This window comes from Hipposideros armiger, unplaced genomic scaffold, assembly GCF_001890085.2.
Source record: "Hipposideros armiger isolate ML-2016 unplaced genomic scaffold, ASM189008v1 scaffold_172, whole genome shotgun sequence".
Classification (NCBI taxonomy): Eukaryota; Metazoa; Chordata; class Mammalia; order Chiroptera; family Hipposideridae; genus Hipposideros; species Hipposideros armiger.
The window spans coordinates 1,641,516-1,665,516 of NW_017731522.1; the positions used below are offsets into that span (position 1 = coordinate 1,641,516).

Here is a 24,001-nt window from a genome sequence, read left to right on the forward strand (position 1 = left end):
TAAATGACCTGAACTTTTCTCCAACAACTTATGGCTCTTGCATCACGACAATGCACCAGCTCACATGACGCTGACTGTGAGGGAGTTTTTAGCCAGTAAACAAATGACTGTATTGGAACACCCTCCCTACTCACCTGATCTGGCCCCCAGTGACTTCTTTCTTTATCCGAAGATAAAGGAAATATTGAAAGGAAGACATTTTGATTCAGGACATCAAGGGTACTATGACAACAGCGCTGATGGCCATTCCAGAAAAAAAAATTGCTTTGAAGGGTGGACTAGGTGCTGGCATCAGTGCATAGTTCCCCAAGGGGAGTACTTCGAAGGTGACCATAGTGATATTCAGCACTGAGTTATGCAGCACTTTTTCTAGAATGAGTTCAGAAACTCATTGTCAGACCTCGTGTATATACACAATAGAATATTATTCAGCCATTTAAAAAGAACAAAATATTGCCATTTGTGACAACATGGAGGACCTTGAGGGTATAATGCTAAGTGAAATAAGTCAGAAAAAGACAAATACTGCATGATCTCTCTTATATGTGGACCCTTAAAAAAAAAAATCAAGCTCATAGAGAAGAGATTGATGGTTGCCAGAGGCAGGGGGTGGGAGACTGGAGTAATGGGTTAAGGGGGTCAAAAGGTAAAAATAAAATAAAGTAAAACCAGTAAATTAACAGTAAAAAAAAGTTGTTCAAGTTGACATAGTAAACAGGGCCCTATGTGTCTTGATTTATTAACATGTCATCTTTTCCATTTTTCTAGCAACCCTCTCAACCTTACAGGTATATTTTCAGTGGGGAAGTATTGAGAGTAGGAGTTAGTACTAACTTTACTGTTCTTTCAGTTGTGATATATTTGATCATACCGTACAATGTCATGCCTCCATCAGTAGGTCATTACACTATTCTAACCATTTTAATTAATATATTCAAGAGGTCTTTTTTCTAATACTTGTCATCATTATTGCAGTGCATACCATTATGCTAGAGGTCCTACCCAGTCCGTAAGGCAAGAAAAAGAAATAAAAGGCTATAATCCAAATTGGAAAGGAGGAAATAAAACTGTCTTTATTCATTGATGATATAATCACTGATTAGAAAATTTGATGGAATCTACCAAGAAGCTATTAGAGATGGTAAGGTTAGCAAGGTTGTAGGAAACAAGATCAGTATACAAAAATTAGTTGTATTTCTACATATTAGCAACATACAGAAACTGAAATTAAAAAAACAAGCAATACTATTTACAATAGTATCAAAGCATAGAAGTACTCAGAGATACATCTGACATTACAATTGCAAGACCTGTATACTAAAAACTACGAAACACTGTTGAGAGAAAATAATGGAGGCTTAAGTAATAAATGGAGAATTATACCATGTATGGGTCAGAAAACTCAATATTGTTAACACCTCTATTCTCTTCAAAATGATTTATAGATTCAGTGCAGTTCAGATGAAAATTTCAGCAGGCAGTTTTGTAGAAATTGATAAGCTGATTCTAAAATTCATAAGGATGTGCAAAGAACCTAGAATAGTCAGAGCAACTTTGAAAAAGAACAACGTTGGAGAACTAATATACTACCTGATCTCAAGATTTATTAGAGAGCTTCAGTAGTCAAGAAAGTACTGAATTGGTGTAAAGATAGATATGTACATTAGAGCAGAATCCAGAATCCAGAAATAGACCCACGCATATATGGAGAGCTGATTTTTAACAAAAGTGAGAAGGCAGGTCATTGGAAAAAGGATACTCTTTTCCAATTGCTGGAACAATTAAATATCCATATGTAGAAACAAAACAGAAGGACTTCAATCCATACCTTGCAGTATATGTAAAAATAAACTCAAAATGGATGATGGCCTAAATGTAAAACCTAAGACATAAAATTTCTAGAAGAAAACAGGTAAAAAAATCTTTGTGGCCTGAGTTAGGCAAAGATTTCTTGAATATGTCACCAAAAGCAAGATCCATAAAAGAATAATTTGCACTTCATCAAAATTACATACTTTTGTTCTTTGATAGACACTGTTAAGAGAATGAAAAGACAAGCCACAGACTAGGAAAAATATATTTCAAATGACTTTTACCTGGAATATATAAAGAACTCTCAAAACTCAATAATTAAGAAAATAGACAACCCAATAACGATGTGCAAAACATTTGGACACTTCTCCAAAGAAAATGTATGGATGGAAAAAAGTACATGAAAAAAAGCTCAACATCGTTAGTCCTTAGGGAAATACAAATAAAAAGCACAAGGAAATACTACACACCTATTAGAATAATTAAAATTAAAACTACCGACAATACCAAGTGTTTTGGAAGGATGTGGAGAAACAAGAACAGGTTAGAATGTAAAATGGTACAACCACTTTGGAAAAGTTTGGTAGTTTCTTAAAAAGTTAAACATATACCTACCATGTAATCCAGCTATTCCGTACGTAGATATTTTCCTAAGAGAAATGAAAGCATGCGTCCATATAAACACAGGAATATAAATGTTCATAGCAGCTTTCTTTGTAATAGCCCCAAACTGGAAAAATCCAAAATGTCCATCAAAAGGTGCATACATAAATGATATATCTACACAGTGGAATATTACTTACCAATTATAAATGAATGAACTGTTGACATCCACAATAACATGGATGAATCATATAAAAATTCTGAAGGAAAGAATCCAGGTTTTAAAAAATGAATGTATAATTTGTTTATATAAAATTCTAGATAAGGCACACTAATTTAGAGTGACAGATCAGCTGGCTTAACGGGTGGTGAGGAAGGGCAAGAAAGAGGGATGACAAAGGGACACAGAAAACTTTTGGGGGTGATGGATATGTTCACTGTCAATTGTGCAAAGATTTCACGTGTATGTGTATGTCAAAACTTAACTGGCATACTTAAATTTTATGTGTAGTTTATTGGACATCACTTATACCTCAGTAAAGCTAAAGAAAAACCAAAAAGCCTATACAGGCTGTGCTGTTAGAAAGCCCGGGTAAAAGGTAGTAATAGCAGTGCCCAACTCTTAGGGTTGTAAGGACTGTGAGTTTTAGTGTGTGTTCAGGGACTGGACCAGGGCCTGACCAGAGCACTGCTCACCACTGGATGTGACTGTCTGTCTTCTCTTAGATCAGAAACTCTTGGTGAGCGAGCCACCATGGCCCTGCCATCACTCTGCCTACTGAAACTTGGCATGGGTATTTATTTGTGTAATCCTTAGCTTAGTTCATGACAGTACAAAAAATGTTTGGACAAATTTTAAATGGATAGTTAACTAACAGAATTAGCATCCTTCAAACATGCAACATGGGTGGTAAAGATTGAAAAAAGAACTGAAGAATTTGGCATACACTGCTCTGGATTAATTTGTGAATTGTGGTATTTATATGTTCAGAATTATATGGGAAATATTTAAAACGTTATTGTCTTAAAGATGTAGCTTTATTTTTATTTACACACATATTACACTCACAAATGTGTGTGTTTGTATGTGTATATCATACATACTTCCTGAAAATTGTTTCCTTTGAGCACTCTAATGAAGCTATCACCCTCGTTTCTTTGACTTATTTTAGAATGCAGTGAAGTCCTTGGGAAAATCACTTATGTCATCAGTGAGGAATGCCACCAGAATAGCTTCTCACTTAAGTTCCCAGCCCTAGAGCTAAGCCACAGGAGGTTCCGATAAATTCAAATATTTAATAACTTGTATTTTTCTTTCTCCTTCCACACAGGCCCTCTGGTCCTGGAGGCAGCATCACGTGGTGGATTCTTGGCAGTCAGCAGTCTGTGGAGCTTTTGCAGGTGCAAAGGATTATATTATACTGGGAAAGACCAAAGAGGGGGAGAAAAATGCGAAAATATTAACTATGCAAAAACAACATTCTTTAGAAATTCCAGATTGTTTAGATGAAGAGAGTTCCACTAGTTGTTTGAGAAAAGAAAGTGTCTTAGGAAAAAAAAAAAAACTGCTAAAAAGGTGTCTGCTTGAAAGACAACCAATTTGTTTTTGACAAATTTTTCGTTTTCTTTTTATCTTTATTAAAGCCTTCACTCAGGCCCTTGGATTATCTTAAAGATGATTTATAAAGTCCTCTGTGGGAAGAGACTTTTGTGGGTGCAGGGCCGACTGAGCAGCTGTCTGCCGTGAGCTATGCTTTGGGGGTTTAAGCGATTTCTGCAGCAGGCAGTGATTCACGGTTCGTGTGACATGTTTGACAGCACTGTAGATTAACTAGTGTCAGGAGAACAGAGGCCGCTCCACAGCTTACTGGAGGCTAAACGGGTCTGTGTCGAAAGTATGGAGATCTAAACATCTGGGCATTTTCTAGACATTCAACCCAGTGCAAAGTGACAATGTGCAATATTGTGTCATCCATCACTAAGTCATAGGAATTTTCCAGGGAGGTTTTAATGAGAACTCAGATGCTTTATGGAATTTAATAAATTATAGGTTTAACAGTCTGAGAGAGAAATACATTTTGTTGTTGCAAATCAAGGTAAGGTAGAATTACAGTTGAAATAAATCAAAGTGGAGATTTGCCAGAAAGCTGTGAACTTTCTGTTAGTTTAGATGGAAAGCCAGCAAATCGACAGATATGTAGGTTTAGATGTTAACTTTACTAGAAAAGAATTATTTTCCAATTTGTTTAATAGTTGTTGGATTGGGTATTTTGTTGTAGTGATTAGGAAAACAGAAAACATACTTCTTACAGCATTCCTTATTAATAATTGGACCCATTTGACTTGTAGAACTGATCATCAGAAATAAGAATCTTGCCTCTAGACACAAAGCCAGCTCAGACTGATTATGACAGGTAATTGTTTCCACATGACACGGTCATTAGCTGTGTTAAATGAGTAGGTGGTCTTGATTCATTTTCCAGAGGTCAGGCGTCTTTCCTCCCCAGCCCCTGGGAGAAATGTGCATTTTTGTTGACTCCTTCCTGGGCCCTGGGGACAAAGTGATCATTATGGAAATTTGGTCATCTTTTTTTAAAAAGGCCAGTTTTTAAAGTTAACAATAGCATAAAACTTGCATGTGTTAAAATAAGTAGATATTCTGTGGTCCCATTCCTTAAGTAGGTAATTCAGAGATTTGCTTACAAATGCATGGTTTCTATTAAAGAAATTTGCATTCATTACAACTCCTTTTTCTGAATAATGCTTTGTAATAGGCACTAAGCACTTAGATTTGTCGGAAGGGGAGAAAGAAAGAAACTTTTTATCAGACACCCACTGGATCGGGGATCCAGTGGGCCAGGCCCTGTCAGTAAGTGGCCTCCGGAGGCGTGCAGCACATAGCGCATGCGCCAGGGACAACGGAGACGCTGGGATGTGAGCAGGGAAAGGCTTTGCCCAGAGTTACACATCTCGTGCAGCCCAACTGGTTGGACTGAACAAAGCTGTCAAGTCTCAGTTCTGCCTCCAGCTGAGGAATGAGACTTAGGGGCTTCCTTGGGTACCAGCTTCCTTACCTGCAACTCAGAAGCAACTCTCCCCACCTTTAAGGGTTTACAGTACTTCTGGGATAGGTGAGACAATGTGTGTAACAGTACTTTCTGATAAAACTGAACGGATGTAAGGAATTATTACTATTTCAATAAAAACAACCAGCACCCCCAAAATGAAAAGCTATTATCATCACAGTAATTTAAATTGCATTGAACAAATAATATTAATAAACTTACTATACACAATCATCTCCTCTAATACAATCATGTTTTTTCAGCTGAGGTGCTGATAAGTGAAGGAGTTTGTCCAAGTTCTGCAAAAATCCATTGTCAATAGATCCACATGTATTTAGCAAAAGATAAATCCTTTCCTTGTTTATATTCCTCTTGTTTAGAAATTTTAGTTGGTACAAATGTTGATCCTCAGGAATTAGGCGGCTACTTTAAAATCTTTGTGAAAGATAACATCATTTGAAAATATTCCAGATTGTGGAAAAGTGGTATTCTGTAAGAGTTTGTTGCAACATTGCACATTACTCACTGTAGAGAATAATGGCTTGCCGCTGGGGCGGCCCCAAGATCTGATGCTGCTTGCTGCTCTGTCAGACGCCATCCTTGTGTGGCCAGAAGGCAGTGGTCAAACCTGCCCTTACGTCAAAAACCAGATTTCTCGTCCCTGCGTGGTTTTCCAGTTTTTAAACAGGTTAAGTCATCGTAGATGAACCACTCTTGGGCATCCTTGGCACTCTTCTGTGCCCATGCTTGTTTTATAAACTGCTTGGTACAAATACCCAAAAATGGCCCTTGAGATCCGAGGTGTTGATGGCTTGTCATGCTTAGACATTCCCTTGGCTTCTGGTGAGGGGTTAAACGAGGGGAAAAAGGACTTCGCCAATTTCCTCACTTCCAACTTAACTTCTAAAAATAAAACCATAATTCAGTCTAAGTAATTATGACATTTACTATGAGAATGTTGACTGCTATTCTAGTGTTCTTTGATCTGTTTTTTGTGATTAATACACCTCTTTATATTCTCTGAGAGTGACAGATATTGATACATCAATAGATGGATAGATCTTCCTATGGCTTGGAATTCTAGAACAGGGTGAAGGATTATCTGGTTACAAATGAGAAGGCCTAACAATCTTTAACACACAAACAAAAACACGTATGTTGTTGCTGAAGCCCTGCCCATCTGGACACTTGTTTGGAGATCGTGCCAAAGAGGTACACGGAGGTGCTCCTCTCCTTCCCAGGCCAATCAGAGGGGGGATGCCCTTGAGAGACAGTGAATGGCAGTGCTACCCACTGCTGCCCCAGCACACTGGAGACGACAGCTCCAGATCTGTGCTAGGAAGGTGGCCCTTTGTCTGGAGACAATAAAGAATCAGCACTGGCTTCCTAAGGACACGTACAACAGCTCATTTCCCTTGAATCTGCTCCTTGAAATCTGGTTAGTTAACTAACATTCAGTGAAAGCCCAATTACAGTGGAGCCCATAGAAAACTGTGTCACGTGACCTGAGCACTAAGGCAGCCTACCGTTGCTGTACTAAATAATTGTTTCCTGTCTAATATGTTAGCATGTTCCCTGTATTTATTACCAGCAGTTTACGGTTCCCTTAAGTAAAATGTAGGAAAGTATGACACTTTCACTGAAAGTACAGGTGTTCTGCCCCAGCCCCATTATGACCCATTGTTCTATTACCTGATCTTCACAAGTGTTTCTTGCAGACTCATAAAAACCTTGTGAGGTCTGTGAATTAAAGCAATCTTTGATAGTTGAAGATATTTAAATTGATTAATTAGTAACTTTCATAAAATACAGCTTCCGTCATGGTAGTAAAATTAGGACCTATTTAAGCAGATGTGTTTTTGTCTTTAATGTTTCTTCATATTATTAATACCTAGATGAAACAAATCTCTAAGGGGATATTGGCAGGCATCCACAGTAAAGGAATGGGGAACTTCTGCTAATGGCCAAAATAAGTTTGATTTGCAAATTTATTAGAAGGCAAGTACTTTTCAACATAGGTGACTCATAAAAGCTTAAGTGGTCAGACAGGACAGATGTCCTAGCCAACTTTTAAGTCTTTTTAGTTGGATTAGGACAGTTTGTGAACATTTTCAAATAGGAAAAATGGTGTGTGCCACTTCTAAGCTTTAACAATCGGACAAATTTTAATATTTTACCCATCACAGTGATTATGTAAGGAAAGAGCACTGTTGGAGCCAAGATACACTTTGAGGCCCCGCTCCATAGTATCTGTGTGTCCCTGGGCTTGTCTGTAAAACTCAAGGGTAATACTTATACAAATGAGATAAAATAATCAATGAAAGTACCTAGTATAGTCCCAGTGTTCCAGATACAAACGAAGCACAAATATTAGCTTCGACCTTCCTCTCTCCCCTCCCTTTTAGAGGACAAGTTGAAATCTTCAGTTTGTAAAAACTATAGACATTTGTCCAGGGTACCTAGTAAGCATTTTGTAGTACCTACTGTGTGTGCTGAGCTGGAGACATGAAGAAAAATCACACATTATCTCTGCCCACCCAGAAAAGAGGTAATTACTTTGAGCACTAGTATGAGTCAGGCACTATCCTAGACACTTTGCAGACTCTTTTAATCCCTGTCATATTGCCATCTGCATTTTATAGATGAAACACTGAGGCCACTAGAAGACACAGTGGCCAGGAGCTCAGGCTGTGGAGTTAGACAGAAACGTTCATCTCAGCGCAGACCACGTAAAACCGCCTATGAGTTATTTAAGCTCTCAGAGTGTGAGGTAACCAGAACACCTGTCTCATAGGGCTCTTAACCTAGAGCGTAAGTAGCTTACCTGTGGCCAGTCAACTAGCAGAGCAGGGAGTTAAGCCTTTGTCATTCTGAATCTGAAGAGGGGTTCTTTCTACCAGACCCTGCAGACAGTAAGGGAAACAAAACCAAGTATAAGATTTGGGGTGGGAGGTTTGGGGTGGTACAGGTCCACTGCCTTTCTTTCTGTTGTCCCTTTTCTTCCTTCCTTATATGTATGTTTATGGATGTGAAGCCATTCTGGACCCTTTTCTATAATTAAAAGCATATTCACCCCTTAGTGCAGAATACGTGGTTAAAAAAATTAAAAGAGTAGGATTTCAAGACTGGGTCCACAAATTTTTAAAATACTTGGAAGTTTAGCAAGCCAGACAACGTTTGGATGTGGAGGAAACGTTTCACAGATTCATAACACAAAAGTGGCTAAAACAAAAGAGACTAACATTCATGTTAATTGATACTCTGTAGTCCTAAGGTGTGTGTCACATGTGGGTAACCAAAAATGGAACAAAGCAACATAAATGGGTACAACTTTCAAAAAGTCAGTGTCATAATGTTACCAAATGGAGGAGGTTCAGTGTAATGATCCTATTTCAGCAACATATTTAGAAAGGTATTTGGCAGAGATCAAATGACCTTCTTGTCCACATGACACGAGACTTAGGCGGAGAGCAGTGCTATTTCCGGAGCATCCTGCACACACGTGTGTTCTGTTCGGCCCGCTTCCAAAGCTGCCTGTTTCACCCTAGCTCGTGGATGCTGAGCCTTTAGAAGCCCTTTTAGTTTTATTGTTTCTACTTCCTTTGGGCCTCTTGAGGTTTAAAATATATTTTCGTATCATATTCAAATAAAATATTGGCATCATATACTATGGTTTCTGATTTTAAAAAAAACACCAAAGAACAAAGTCTTCTGATTCCTCTGTCTGTAGATATGGACCCCTTTAAAATGTGTGGCATTTTTAGAAATAAGTTTGGCAGTTACAGTGCTCCATGGGAGATAAGGTGGGAAGGTAGTGTAAGGAAGAAATCCTGTTAAATCAAGACCGATTCTAACAAGGTGCAGAAGGGAGCTTAGAAATGTTGTTCCTCTAACTGGAAATACAGAAAGCTTTACGCTTTTCATGTTTTCAACTCGGAGAGTCCAGCCATTGACATCACAATCCCTGCAGCGACTCACGTTGCTGTTCACCCGTTTTGCCTCCCAGCAGAACGATAGAAGCATTCTGGAGTCAGATTAAAGCACAGTGGCCCCTAAAAGGGCCCTCTGAGCACCCCGGGAGCCCCGAGCCTCCTGTTGAGAGGACGGTCAGCCCGTGGACACCCCTACCCATCGACACACTCGGGCTTGTTCACTGCTGCACAAGAGCAAGACATGTGTGGGGCCTTGTTTTTAACCCGAGGAGGTAAAGCACCATCTTGTTACCTCTTTTCTATACAGTTTGAGGTCACTACAGAAGCAATGGAGTGTGTGCATCCTATTCTTGAATCGGTCAAGTGGACATAATGATAAAACAATTTGGGCAGAGTTATGAGGAATTAGAAAATGAAAATTATGAAATACGTTGTAATACAGTAAACAATACCTCGCTGTGTCTTGGGTGTTTTTATATGCACAGGTGGGTTTGCAGCTGCAGTCACCACGCCTCTGGATGTGGCAAAAACAAGAATCATGTTAGCAAAGGTAAGCAAATGACGTCATGTAGACACGACACATGCTTCCGTCTATTAGCACTGGGGCTTATCTGCATATAAAGGAAATAAAAGTGGAAAATACTTCCCCGTAATAGCAGCCTGTGCTGCCTTGTTGAACCACTAATGAAACTGACATTGACAAAACAATATCCATAGTTACCACAGCGACCAATGTCTGTATAGCATTTTACCTTTTCATCTTCATTTTCACCTGCGTTATGTAAGCTGGCAGGGCCGGTAGGGCCCCTGCCTGGTAAGAACACATTCACACTGTCTGTTTTTCCTGGTGACGGGGCTACGGCTCAGAAAGGTGACTTGCTTTATTCCAGGCAGCACGTAAGTCAGAGGCTCTGAACTTAGGTCATACGAGGTCCTACTTGGTCCCAACTGGGTGAATGAGGACAGTTGTCAGAATTAAAATTTTTCCATTAAAAAGAAAAATTGTTTTTAAAGAAGCTAGGCTGAGACTTTGGAGCATTCCATACATACAATGTATCTGGACCAAAACAACCAAAACTAAAAAGTCGTATTTTTGTGGAAAAGTTGGAACAAATAAGGGCAGAATTCTTATATATATGCTGACAAAGCCAAACCTAAGAATGTCAACCCTGTTTTAGATGGAACATAGTAATAGTAAAAGGGGGAAGGGATTAAGAAGTGCAAATTGGTAGTTACAAAACAGTCCTGGGGATGTAAAGTACAGCATAGGGAATATAGTCAGTGATATTGTAATAACTATGTGTGGTTCCAGGTGGGTACCAGACTTAATGGTGTGATCACTTCATAAGTTATATAAATGTCTAATCACTATGTTATATGCCTGAAACTAATATAATGTATGTCAACTGTAATTGAAAAATAAAAACATTATTAAAAAATAAATTGGACATAGGACTCTTCATTAAATGTATGTTAGCTACTTAGGTTAGTTTCATAATAGTACCATATATACTGATTATTCCCCATTCTTCTCAGAACAATTAATACTGCTTCCAGTCTTGTTCCTGTTCAGTAGTTGTACGTAAATTATCTGGGTGGGCTCTTCTCATGGTTTGATAATGAAACACCTAGAAAAGCAGCTTTCCGTGGGCATGAGCCAAATCGGTGCTTGTCTGTGGGTTTAAATAGTCTAGTGAGATTCTGGTCTAGTGAGATTCAGGGGTGCTGATTCCTGAGGACCCCTCCCCCCATTTGAGACTGTGTCTTAGATGAAGGTGGTGGGGAGCCCTGCATCTGAGATCTGAGGGCCAGCTGTGCGTTGGGGAGCTTCATAAGATAACGGCTTTCTCTTTTGTGTTTTCATGCAGGCCGGTTCCAGCACTGCCAGTGGGAATGTCCTCGCTGCCCTGCATGGGGTCTGGCGCACGCAGGGGCTGTCAGGGTAAGGACCAGACAGAACACTCAGCGGTCTTCCTCTCTCCACTGGCACTCTTCCGTTAGCCTCACATCGGACCAACCCCCTTCCTTCCTTCTGTTGGTGTCCTGGTTGGGCTCTCCTTACTTATATTATACAAAACATGTTTGATTTTGCTTACATGAGGTAATACTGTGCAATCAAGTCGATCAGTAGTCTAGCCAGGTTATTCCCAGCCCCGTCCGTCTTGCTGTTAGATGTTGTCCACATGTGTGGCTCCTGCTGGCTTCCCGGCTGCAGCATTGAGAAGACAGGCTTCCACTTATGTAATGCAGGAACGCAAGTGAGCAAGGGTAACTCTGTTAGAAGTTACCCTTCTTCTGTGTACTTGTGGTTTGGGGTACTTTTAACTATTAACAACAAATTATTCTCAACATAACCCTAGTGCATGTCACCACTTGAAACCCTCTGTTCTATGTTATCAGCGGAGCACCTCAGACTTCTAGCATATCCTAAAGCTCTCTTCAAAATGTCATTTCAACAGTGCTTTTACAACATAAACTTGTAAACCTGACTGTTGAGATCTGTACAGGTATGTGAAATTACGATTTTCTCTTTGGAATCATCCCCCAGGATTTTCCTGGGCGCCAAGGAGCAGCCTCCTCTGGGACAGGGTTTGGCTGGTGTGAACAGCAGCCTGCAGTGCTGCGAGGCTGTTGATCACGCATTTGGTTGACTGTAGTTTGTAGGCATTGGGCAGGTTATTTCACCGAGTTGCTAGTTTGGGGACCAAGAAGCATGTTGTTCAGGCCTTGGGTTAGGTTTTGCAGAACGTCCCCATCCTATATTCAGAATTTCCAGCTGTAAGTTTGAACCGTAGGTAGCACTGACTGTGACAACCCTGGTAGATTGATGCTGGCTGCCTGAAGGACTGAAGGATTTTGAGACAAGAATGGGTTTTGACAGAAAGGAGGAACAGAGGAGCAGGGGAAGAGGACTTCTGTGCTGCGGTTGGCCATTAGGGCTAATATATTGGGAGAAATGAGGATCTAATCACAGCTGACCGCGCTGCCTTGGACAACCAGCTCCACATTGAACAAAGAAAATGGGCGAGAAGAAAATGGGGCTGGAAGCAGCTTATTTAGTAATAGTAAAAGAGTCTGTTGACTCTTTCAAATAATTTTAGGCCACATAGAGATGTTGCATGCAGTAGCTTTTTCAGATCATAAAGTCAAACTGCCAAATTTCACTCTTATTTCAATGTATTTCATATTAGATTCTGTGGCAACTCTTGGTCAGACCTCTGCTCTTGACCTTAGCTCTGTGGATTTGGTGTCGGGCTGCAGCCCACCTACCTGCCTTTCTTGAGAAAGTGGTGATATGTGGGTGCTATGTGGCAAGACTGGCAAAACCGTGGCCATTGAAAGTGCGTAGAGAAGGAATTTCCTTGAGTGGATGATTGAAACTAAATCCTCTTCATCCCAGTTGTGATGTGTAATTGACCTTATGTAACTAGGCAGTGCCAGAATTACAGGCAGAGGACAGGTGTCAGAAACGTGCCAAGGGCCTGTCTCTGTCCCCACCGTCAGCCGTGAAAAGGTAATTTGGAGTTTTGCTTATATTCTGAAAGCTTCTTAAGTCTTGGGCTCTCACAAGTACAGGCACACCTCGGAGATGTTGCAGGTTCTGTTCCAGAGCACCGCAATAAAGCGAGTCATCATCATTTTGCTGGTGGAGAGTCTTACCTTCAATTTGTAAAAATGCAACACCTGGGAAGCGCAGTACAAGGAGGTATGCCTATGTGCGCGGTGTGGTCCTTAGCAGAGTATTTGAGGCAGCTTCCTAGTAATGTGACACAAGACAACACATAATTTGACAAAAGCAAGCAAAACGTTAACCCCCTATAAAAGTGCGCAGATGTGCTGATGGCTGATCCTATAGGCGCCTCAGTCTGCTTCCTCGCCCGGTTTCCACACACGGCCCCTCTTGCGCTTTCTGCCACCCCAAGCACACCTGCCGACTTGACTGAATACTCAGGTTGTCCAGCAGGTCCAGTCTGCAGTGAAATGGTGCTCACCTCAGGGTGACACTGGTCTGTCCATGTTGGTCTCACGAGGGAATGCCGTGTGGCACATATTTAGGGCATTTGGGGCAAACTGGGTACTCCACAACGCTCATCAGTCCATTAGCCGGAAAGCAGATGGGGAGCCTGTCCATCCTGCATTGTCTCGTCCTGCTTGTCTTCTGTGGATCAACTGGCTTTTTGTTTTTCTCGACTGTGCTAACTGCTGCTGCCATGCGCACCCTGCTTGTGCCTGCTCTGTGCCAAGCGCTTTACATTTGTTCTCTGGTTTGACCCGTGGTCACTAGAACACAGCTCTGCTCTACTCAGATGTTGCTTCCAGGTTTGGTGGGAGCCCTCACTATACAAATTATTCTACTTTCAGGCTGTAATTATGTTAATAGATTCAACTGTCATCTAGTGAAACCATAAACTGCTTCCATCTGCCTGGAGCCAGGAGCAGCTGAGCTCATTAGAAGCAAAAGCTGAACCGAGACACTGGCTTGAACACTGAGATGGGAAAGGAGTGAGGGAGGGAGTGTTCCGTGGCCGGCGTGGTCTCCCATCGCTAAGCTCTGCCAGCCTCCCTCCCAGCAGCCTCCCCTTTGTAGGGCAGAGGCAGGGGGATGAATCTGTTTCTCAGGCCAGAAGGACACAGTGGCCTCAAAGCAGTAATTTATGAGTTTCTGTCCTCACCAACCACCTCATGCAAAAACAATTTGTGTGATGTTGAGCTGAACAACTTTGTTTCTTACAAGTGTATTTTGGTCTTCTGTAGAATTTTCATGGTTATTTCCAGACAAGAAAAAGAGGTTCTAATTTTATCTATAGCATTTTGCTTAATGATTTAAATTCTTAGTTAGCTAGTTAAAATAAGAACCCCCTAGAATGACTCTAAAGTCCGTTTTCCTCAGAAGTGCTGGGTGCTGCATACGAAGGGGAGACAAGTTGACCTCTCCCCACAGTCCTGCAGAGAGAAAGTGGCCAGGGTGGCCATGACCTAGGCAGCAGGGGTTTCCTTCCTGTCCAGTTCCTTGGCGGGCCACCATGTAGCTTATCACAGAGCTTGTCCCCATATCTTAAAAGATACACAAACTACTGTTGGCATAACCTGACCATTTTCAGTTTTCTTCCCTAGACCTGATCTTTTGACTAGGAAGTTTTTCACTAGAACATCAACTAGCTCTGATTTTTGTAGTTTTGTTTTTCTGCTTACAAAAGTAATACTCTTGGTAAAAATGAAGTTCAGTTATTACAAAACTATAGGCAGGAAATGTTGCCTGTAGTCCTACCCTCTAGAGAATTCTAAGGACATCCCTGCTGTGCTTTGGGGGCTTCACGTTCTCAGAGCCCGTTGCACGTTTCTGTGTTGGTACCTGTGGCCTCCCTCTTACTTAGCAGCTGCGTGGTCTCCCTGTGTGGATACTGTACCAGTTTATGGAACCAGAGGGGACTCTGCACTTTTTCTTTTTTTTATCAGCAATGCCACGATGACCTTCTCTGAACAAACACCTGTGCATAGCTATGGGAGGGATTTTAAAGAATGAATCCCGTTTATGACCCCAGTCACATTGTTCTTTTACTTTGCATTTCCTGGGATATCCCAAAGTTGCACCTTTGACAGTGACTGGCCTTGGCAGTGACTGTCGTGCTTGGGGACCGAACCTGCGAAAGGAGGTGCCCCGTTCCCAGCCATCCTTCCTGTCCTTCATCAGATGGGAAAGAAAACAATGATCCATGGATCCTTGTGGCTCCATGTGGCATCATACTTGTGGGCCTCTAAGGACAGATGCGACTGAGTCACCGGGAGGGGCGGCAGAGTTCTCCAAACCCCCTCTCACGCCCACAGACCACCTTAGGGCTTCCAGGGTGGGCCGTGGCCTCCAGCCTGCCCGAGGGTTCAGCCCTTCAATCCCTTTATAAAACAAGTCAATTTCATTATCCCTAAAAGACAAAAGTGGTCGGGAAGTTTTAAACAGAACTATTGTGGGGACAGGGTTACTGTTTCCTGACTAATTATTTGAGTTAATTGTGAGCGCTCACAAGTAAGCCGTTTGGTATGTAGCAACTTTAGCCAACAAACAGCTGGGCTCAGACTTCAACAAGTCTACTTGGGAGTGTAATTTAGTGCCATTCTAAAAAAGCAAAAAAACATTTTAAGTGCTCTGCGGAGTTTAATGGGCACGGTGTGTGGAGCTGAGCAGGCTGTGGGTGTTGGAATTTAACTTTTACACACACACAATTTATAAAAATCGCTACTTTTGCTTTTTTACCCCTTAGATTATTTGCAGGTGTCTTCCCTCGAATGGCAGCGATCAGTCTGGGAGGTTTCATCTTTCTTGGTGCTTATGAGCAAACTCGCAGCTTGCTGTTGGAACTTGGCAGAGAGCACCCGTGAATCAGAGCCGGCCCCGCACCCACTTCTGCTGTGAGGGACCTGCTGTGAGAACCACCTCCCTCCGGGAGCAGCTGTTCGGCCCTCTGAACAACAGGACACAGCACTCAAGCCCAGCTCGGCTAAGATTACGAATGGAGAATGCGTCTTCCGTGCTACAGGCCGTCTGGAGTGATGTCATCTGCCTATATGCCAGACAGTTCAGAGAAAACCATGTCCACAGCGGTACTTGGAACCATTTTCTCAGAACCCTTAATAAATGCGTTTGGTAATGCTGAGTCCGGGCCCTCCAGAGCGTTCATTTGATCTGCATGTGATTTTTTATTTCCCACCACCTGACGGCAGGAATGGTTATAATTTTAAAAGAATGGCCAGGCTGGAAAAAGGAAGTAGCCCTGGGGAAAAAGTTTTGTAAGTGGGTTTCTCCCCTGGGTTCATTACTGTTGTGTAAGTGTACAGCTTTGTTTAAACAGAATGATCTACAGGTGCACGAAGACCACTCCTCCTAGTAACCAGGCTGTTCTGAATTACCCTCCAATTTAACCTATAAAAACACACACTTGTATCATTTTACAGGGACGTGTCCCACAGCCCATGTGTGTAAAAGAAGGCAGGCGCAGCTCATGACGAAGTGGGTCCTCTGAGGAGCTGAACCCCACTCTTTCTTCTCCACGTCAGATCACAGGGAGGGCTGGGGCCGGCTTTGCAAACGGTGTTGTTTCTCAGTTCCGAATCAGTAAGGTTTGTTCCTGGAGTTTCAGGCTCAACACTGAAAATACAAATGGCTGAAACAGGCAGGTCACCATTTTAGAGCCTGACTAAAAGCTCCAGGCTTTAGACAAATTCAGACTCTCAGGGATTCTGGTGGTGTCGTGTCTTCCTTGGAGCCACACTATATGATTCTGCTTTGCCTAAAACTTTTTCTTTTTGAGCAAAAAGGTAATTAAAGGCAGAATGACCGCATTTTGTTGGGGAATCTCTGGAATTAAATAGGACGAAACAATGCTGGTTAATGTATATAGAAGAGGGACTTGAGCCACACGTGTAACATAAATGAACCTTTATTAAAACACTTCAATGCCATTTGTTAGACGCTTCAATATTTTACATGTTTTTCAATGTACATTGTACCAAAATTTCTATAAATAAATAACTTTGTACATAAAAGTAATACTTCCTCTTTCACATTGCCTCTCAGAAGCAGCAAATTCACATATGTTGTGGAAGTAACATTAATCAGTTAGCTGTTGAGAACAAAATTCTAACTGTGCTTACCTTTTGGAACAGTGATGACATTTGACAGTAAAATTTAACATAGGTAACCATTCCGTCAATATCTACCTTCAGCTTTGGGCAGGACCTCGTGGTCTGAGCATTTAAGGACCTTGTTAGTTTCAATGTACTTTTTCCTGAACATTGGCACTCACAAGATGGTTAGCTGCAGGTCTCCAAAGTGCAAATCTACCCAGAGCCCATCAGGGCTACACCTCGCCCAGTCCGAGCCTGGGTCTGTGTGCGAGGGAAGGATGTGGACAGGCCTGCCCGGATCCTCAGTAGAGATAAGCTAGCCCTGAAAGTAAGGACTCGACCGTTTTCCTCCCCTAGACCAATGTAATATTAGTTATATTGGCGGAACTAAAACGTCACTATTGAAAAATCCACAGGTACCAACAGCAGCAGCCTCTATCTCATTAAAAAGCCTCAAATGACAATCGTGTGATGCTGACAAGACCACATTTGCTTTTATCATAGAAGGAAGAAAGGCAGTGCTTAATTGTTCGGACCAAATGCTTGTGGTGGATTAAAACCCCCCCATCGTGCTTGTTAAAGACAGAACTGAAACCTTCGAGAAGCCATTCGCTGCAGAGGAACATGAGCCTGCACCTCTGGGTCTGCGGCGGGAGCCTCCCCATGGGAGCCGCACTGACGCGAAGTCGCTTCCGATGCAAACAAAGTCTGTGCCTATAAAGCCCCCCCGGGGTCTGTCCTACGAAGTGCAGTCCAAGTCCAAGGACTTTCCATCCTTCCTACCCACCAAAACTCCTGGGAACAAATGTGGTTTGTCCTTGTATAAATTCCATTCATGCGTTAAGGCACCAGAACTATCCCCCCCTCCAAAATTAAACAGCAACCTGATATGAAAAATAATATTGTCAAAATTGTACAGTTGTTTTCTGTTCACCATGCACTAAAGATTAAAATATCCTCTGTAAAAGATATATAATATATATGAAATCTCTGAAAACTCTTATGTACAATGGTAAAACACTTTTCTGCCTTTTGTACACAATAGCCTCTTGCATCTCTGCGCTTTAGCTGCAAGTCCTTTAAACTACGGATACTCCACATGGAAGTTACAACTGTACAAATCAGTGACGCTTGAAGCAAGCTGCTTCTCCTACCTCTCTTTCCTGTAGGGATTGACATGACAAGAGCTGAGGTAGACAAAGCCTAGACGTGTGGTGCAAACAGCAGTGGCACACTCCGCTTCCCGGGGAGCTGTCCTGTCAGCGGTGTGGCCTCAGCACTGCAGTCACATGCTTTGGGGAGGTGTCCATTGGGAAGAAGCAAGTGCTGGCCCTCACTGGGGACATCAGGAAAGCCCGGGGAGGCTGGCATGAGCTCAGGGTGGCCTGGAGTCACTGCCGAGGAAGGCTGGAGGTCTCTGGAGTCTGGCTCACACAGCCTTGCTAACATCCAAGAAGACGCCCCTACGAGAAAGGAGCGGGCACATGAGACCCTCTAGCCTGGCTGGTTACATGCTCCCCGCAGCTGCTTGGGGCTCCTGGGAGGACAGTAAAAGTTTACCTTTCCCATCTAGAGGGGCTGCTGGCTGCTGCTTCAAGGACATCAGCATTCTGTCGTGGTTACTGGGGTAGAGGGACTGCACGCAGTCAGTGCGAGCCCCGTCAACAGTCCCACTGCTCAGATGCTGTGGAGCGCATTCTCGGTCCCTCCGACTGGGCTCCTGGCTCCCTTGTGGACCTGGTTGTGTATTGTCCCTGGACATGGATTGGGAAGAGAAGGCTTGTTCCTTGGAGTAGCTGTCCATGTCAGTGTTGCAGTCGCTGCATTCAGCTGGGCCCCCGTGCTCTGCAGGACACAGACAGGCAGATTAGAGCCACCGGCTCTGACATGTCCACCCCACAGAAGGAACAGGCTGCTTCACCCCTTACATCAACTCTCAGGACTCCTATCTCCCCTGTATGTTCACAGAGAAAGGACTGGGAAAGCAAACACCAAGCCATTCATTAAGAGCGAGGTCTTCCATGTTTAAACACTTCTGATTAATTTCTGCATCGGACAATGGAGCCATACTATTTGGACTACAGGAAACAAAATCCCATTTGCATGAGATACCATGCAGTGTCGGAGGTCTTCTGAACTATCAAAAATGCAGCCTTCAAAGAGCCCTGGTGAAAGGAACTTGTGTTTGGGCCTTGTCCTCTTTATTTAATTTGCTTCGAAATCTGGAAATTCATGCTCAGGCTCACCACGCCATAGGTTTATTGAGGAGACATCCCACTCTGGAACTAAAAGAGCTGGGCCACACACAACTTCCTGTTTAGACACCGACCAAATTCCGAGATAGCCTTAGACCAATAATGCGTCTCCCCCTTTCATTAATGAGGTCAACCCAAGTGTTGCTTCCAACGACAGAATTCCTGATGAAGCGTCTCATACCCATCTTCTGTGGACCAGGTATCCCGTCGGCTCTCTCCATCCCTTTCCACGGCTCCTTATTAAATCCAACACAGAGCTTGGGTGGCCTGCACATGACCCCATGAGTGTCCGCCTCTGGGAAGAGGCTGGCATCTCTCGGGCAAATACCTGGAATAGAGCAGCACCTGTTAGAGATGCTGGACTTGGCATCCCACAGTCAGCCTAATGAAAAAAGGGACAAAGCTACTGGAGCAGTCATTTTGAAAATGTTCCTCAGAGTGAGAGATCACAGGTCCAGCAAGGACCATTTCCTACCCAGCCTTCCTAGCAGGCAGGCCTTTCGGTGTTCAGAGCCACATTACTGAGTTCTCGTAAAGGTAAACGTGCCCTAAGCCAGAGCTCCGTCCCCCCACTGGAGGTGCTCACTCCGGGAGCACTTCGTAGCATGAGGGGAGCTAAGACTCTAGTAAGAGAAGCTAAGCCCCAGAGAGTTACTTCCTGGGGGGCAGGATTTTAAACCTTGCCCAACTTGCACAGTCCAGGTCCAAAAATCCCAACAGAAAGCTTGAGTCACCAGCCTTCTAGTTCTGATGTGGTCGAACTAATGCTATCAATGTGCCCGGGGAGGGCTGGGGTCCACCTCACCTCCAGGCAGCTCGGGAAAAGGCACATCAGGCGGCGGCCTTACCATTGCTCTCGATGTGCCCATTGGCCTGATGGCTGCCCTCGGTCCTGACCACAGCTTCCTGTCGATCAGAAAGGGTCCCCTGAGAAGAGAGGTAGCTCGGAACATCTGGCGGCACGATGGTCTCATCTGCAAGGAGATAGGACAGTCACACACCCCATGTCCCAATCCTCTGTGGTGACACAAAGAAATGCAGACATGCGTTCAATGTCAGGCCCGGACGCAGGGTCCCCTCAATGGTAGCTGTCAAGGCTATGCAGAGACTGTGTGGGGTCCTGCACTCAGAGGCCTTCCAGGGCCCTCCCAGGTGTGAACGTGTACATCAGACGTCTAAGTCCACAAAAGACAGAAAATTGATGGCAAGGGAGAGAAGTAACAGAAGCACCACACCGAGGTGACCGCAGTAGTAACCCACCACGGCGACAAAGCCTGTGCCAGGGGTGCCTCTGAATAGCAATGAGAAAATCTGAGTTCATATGTACGTATACCTGAGAGCACTCCCATTCAATGTTAAATTCCTGGAAGTTAAAATAGTGCCAGTGACACAGAAGCCTCAGCTGTCCAGAATGGCCTCCACATTCCCGAAGTTCTAGAGTTTTAAATATACTGAAATTCTTCAAAAGCCTGTGGACCTGGTCTCCTTCACAAACGTCACTCCCCTGAAAATAAGCCGGCGGGGCTGCGGAGCTGTGGGATTAGTTCCCACGGCTCGCTCCGTGCACCTCCGGCCCGCATGCGCTGAGGCAGAATCCTCAGACCTAGTGAGTAGGGGAACAAAGAGACGGGCGAGCTGAAACGTGCTGTCTGCGCCCGCCCTGCGGAGCTGTAGGAACGCAGGACACAGCGGAGGCGCTTGCAGCATCAGGGCAGGCTCAGCCTCTGGGCCGACCTTCCCGCCGGGAGCACGACAGGAGCCCCAGGGCATGCGCACTTCGAGGCAAAAACCTCAAACCGGTGGAACAGAAGAGATAAGCCAGAAGCGTGGAGATGCAGCCCGCACCCGCAGCTGCGGAGACACGAGTCGCAGTGCCAGGGTGGGCTCCTGGAGCACAGCAGGGGCTCTGCTGGAGCGTCTGGCCTCAAAACGGTGAGGGAGCTTTCTTTTTCTTTCTTTTTTTTTTTTTTGGTGTCGCTATTTTGTTTCTTGAGTTTATTCTATTTTTTATTTGATTATATTTTTATTTTGTTTTGCTACTTGTTCCTTGTTTTTTTTTATTGTTGTTTTCTTTCTTTTGATTTGTTTTTCCTTTTGTATGCTTGATACTTCTGTACATGTTGAGTGTAGGTTGATGGTTGTTTTGCACATCTGAGAGTGTCTGGTTACCTTTGGTGGCTGTTGTGGTTGTGCTTGTTGATTTGTTAGCTCTAAAACCCGCTCTGCAGCAGAGCCCAGCCAGAGGCACAGAATCATCACACCCAGAGACCAACTTTAGATAAAACCAGAGCATTACGGGGTCTAACCTACAAGAGTCACACCCAAAGGGAAATCGCTACAGACACAAGAGCCCATAGGGGCCAAGCCTCATCAGAGGGGTCAACCCTCACACAACAGCTCATAAACTGTGGACACAGCTAATCCTCGCGCCTAGTCAGCCTGGGAGTCAATCCCACCTACTGACAAGCCAAAAGAAGTCAAAACTTAACCTCAACAGGAAAAGACACACAACACAAGGAACACCTCTGGTACACACAGGAGAAAAAGGGAGTCTAAGTAATTCAAATATAAAGGACACATACCACATAAGTCCACCCAGAAAAGACTGAGAGACCTAGGGGATCTACCTATTACACCGAAGCAAACACAAAGAGTAAGCCAGAATGGGGAAACAAAGAAACACAGCCCAAATAAAAGAACAGAAGAAACCTCCTGAATCAGTGGAATTAGAGGAAATAGAGGTAAATAACCTATTGGACATAGAGTTCAGAACACTGATTATTAGAATGTTCAAGGAAATTAATGAGAATTTAAAGAAGGATAGGGAAATCATGAAAAACAACCAGCTAGAATTAAAGAATACAATTATTGAATTAAATAACAAATTCGATGGAATTACTAGCAGATTGATGAAGCAGAGGATTGAATCAGTGAGTTAGAAGACAAGATAGCAGAGATCAAGCAGAACAACAAAAAGAAAAAAGACTAAAAACACTGAAAATAGCTTAAGAGAGCTGGGTGACAACATCAAACACAACAACATGCGTATCATAGGAATACCAGAAAGGAGAAGAGAGGAAGTAAGGGATCGAGAACATATTGAAGTAATAATGTCTGAAAACTTCCCTAACCTGGCAAAGGAAATTGACATACAAGCACAGGAGGTGCAGAGAGTTCCAACCAAGATGATACCAAACAGGCCCACACCAAGATACATTATAGTGAAAATGGCAAGGGTTAAAGACAAAGACAGAATCCTAAAAGCAGCAAGGGACAGGCAGCAAGTTACTTACAAGGGCACCCCGATAAGATTATCAGCTGACTTTTCTACAGAAACTCTGCAGGCCAGAAGGGAGTGGCAGGAGGGCTTCAAAGTGATGAAAAACAGAGGCCTACAACCTAGACTGCTTTATCCAGCAAGGCTATCATTTAAAATTGAAGGAGAGATAAACAGCTTCCCAGAAAAGAATAAGCTAAAGGAATTCATTACCACCATGTCAGCATTGCAGGAAATGTTAAAAGGGCTTCTTTAAGCAGAGGAAAGAGAAAAACAACCTAACGAAGACCAGGAACACAAATAACAAAATGGCAATAACTACGCACCTATCAATAATCACATTAAATGTAAATGGATTGAATGCTCCAATCAAAAGACATAGGATGGCTGAGTGGATAAGAAAGCAAGACCCTTGCATATGCTGTATACAAGAGACTCACCTCAGATCAAAAGACACATACAGGCTGAAAGTAAAGGGATGGGGTAAACTATTTCATGCAAATGGAACAGAGAAAAAAGTTGGAGTAGTGATACTTATATCAGATAAAATGGACTTTAAATTGAAGAACATAATAAAGGACAAAGAAAGGCACTTCACAATACTAAAGGGATCGATCCAACAAGAGGACAAACCCTAGTAAACATCTATGCACCTAACATAGGAGCTCCTAAATATACAAAACAGATTTTGACAGATATAAAGACAGAGATCAACAGTAACACTATCATAGTAGGGGACTTCAACATACCATTTCACCAATGGACAGATCCTCCAGACAGAAATCAACACGGAAACAGTGGTCTTAAATGACACATTAGACCAGCTGGATTTAATCGATATTTTTAGAGCATTTCACCCGAAAGCAACAGAATATACATTCTTCTCAAGTGCACATGAAACGTTTTCCAAGACAGACCACATGTTAGGCCACAAAACAAATCTCAATGAACTTAAGAAGACTGAAATCATATCAAGTGTCTTCTCTGACCACATGAAACTAGAAATGAAATTTCTATGAAATTTCTATGAAACTAGAAACTAGAAATCAATTACAAGAAGAAACCCGGAAAGGACACAAATACATGGAGGCTGAATAACACGCTACTAAATAGTGAGTAGGTCAAAAATGAGATCAAAGAAGAAATCAAAAGATACCTTGAGACAAACGAAAATGAAAACACCACAACTCAAAATCTCTGGGATGCAGCAAAAGCAGTCCTAAGAGGGAAGTTCATAGCAGTGCAGGCTACCTAAAGAAGCAAGAAAAATCTCAAATCAACAGATTATCCTTACACCTCAGGGAACTGGAAAAGGAATAGCAAAATAAGCCCAAAGGGAGTACAAGGAAGGAGGTAATAAAGACCAGAGCGGAAATAAATGAAATAGAGACCAGAAAAACAATACAAAAGATCAATGAAACCAAGAGCTGGTTTTTT

General features: G+C 42.9%; 2 protein-coding genes across 5 annotated transcripts in view; one reads left to right on the forward strand and one right to left on the reverse strand.

Annotated features, from left to right (window-relative positions):
* SLC25A26 (solute carrier family 25 member 26) overlaps positions 1 to 16,063 on the forward strand; it is a 149,172-nt gene extending 133,109 nt beyond the window's left edge. For 2 of the 4 annotated variants that reach the window (XM_019652057.1, XM_019652058.1), the window contains 4 exons: positions 3,747 to 3,816; positions 9,898 to 9,962; positions 11,281 to 11,354; positions 15,670 to 16,062. In XM_019652057.1, coding sequence (XP_019507602.1) covers positions 3,747 to 3,816; positions 9,898 to 9,962; positions 11,281 to 11,354; positions 15,670 to 15,787 — 327 coding nt within the window. In that variant the 3' untranslated portion in view covers positions 15,788 to 16,062. Of the gene's footprint in view, positions 1 to 3,746; positions 3,817 to 9,897; positions 9,963 to 11,280; positions 11,355 to 15,669 lie in introns of all 4 variants that reach the window. The other 2 variants (XM_019652059.1, XM_019652056.1) reach the window with 1 other exon arrangement.
* A 766-nt stretch (positions 16,064 to 16,829) lies between these two features.
* LRIG1 (leucine rich repeats and immunoglobulin like domains 1) overlaps positions 16,830 to 24,001 on the reverse strand; it is a 129,765-nt gene continuing 122,593 nt past the window's right edge. Inside the window, exons 16-19 of the mRNA XM_019652055.1 lie at positions 20,136 to 20,261; positions 19,469 to 19,615; positions 18,593 to 18,877; positions 16,830 to 18,495 (exon numbers count right to left, since the gene is read on the reverse strand). Coding sequence (XP_019507600.1) covers positions 18,236 to 18,495; positions 18,593 to 18,877; positions 19,469 to 19,615; positions 20,136 to 20,261 — 818 coding nt within the window. The 3' untranslated portion in view covers positions 16,830 to 18,235. The remainder of the gene's footprint in view (positions 18,496 to 18,592; positions 18,878 to 19,468; positions 19,616 to 20,135; positions 20,262 to 24,001) is intronic.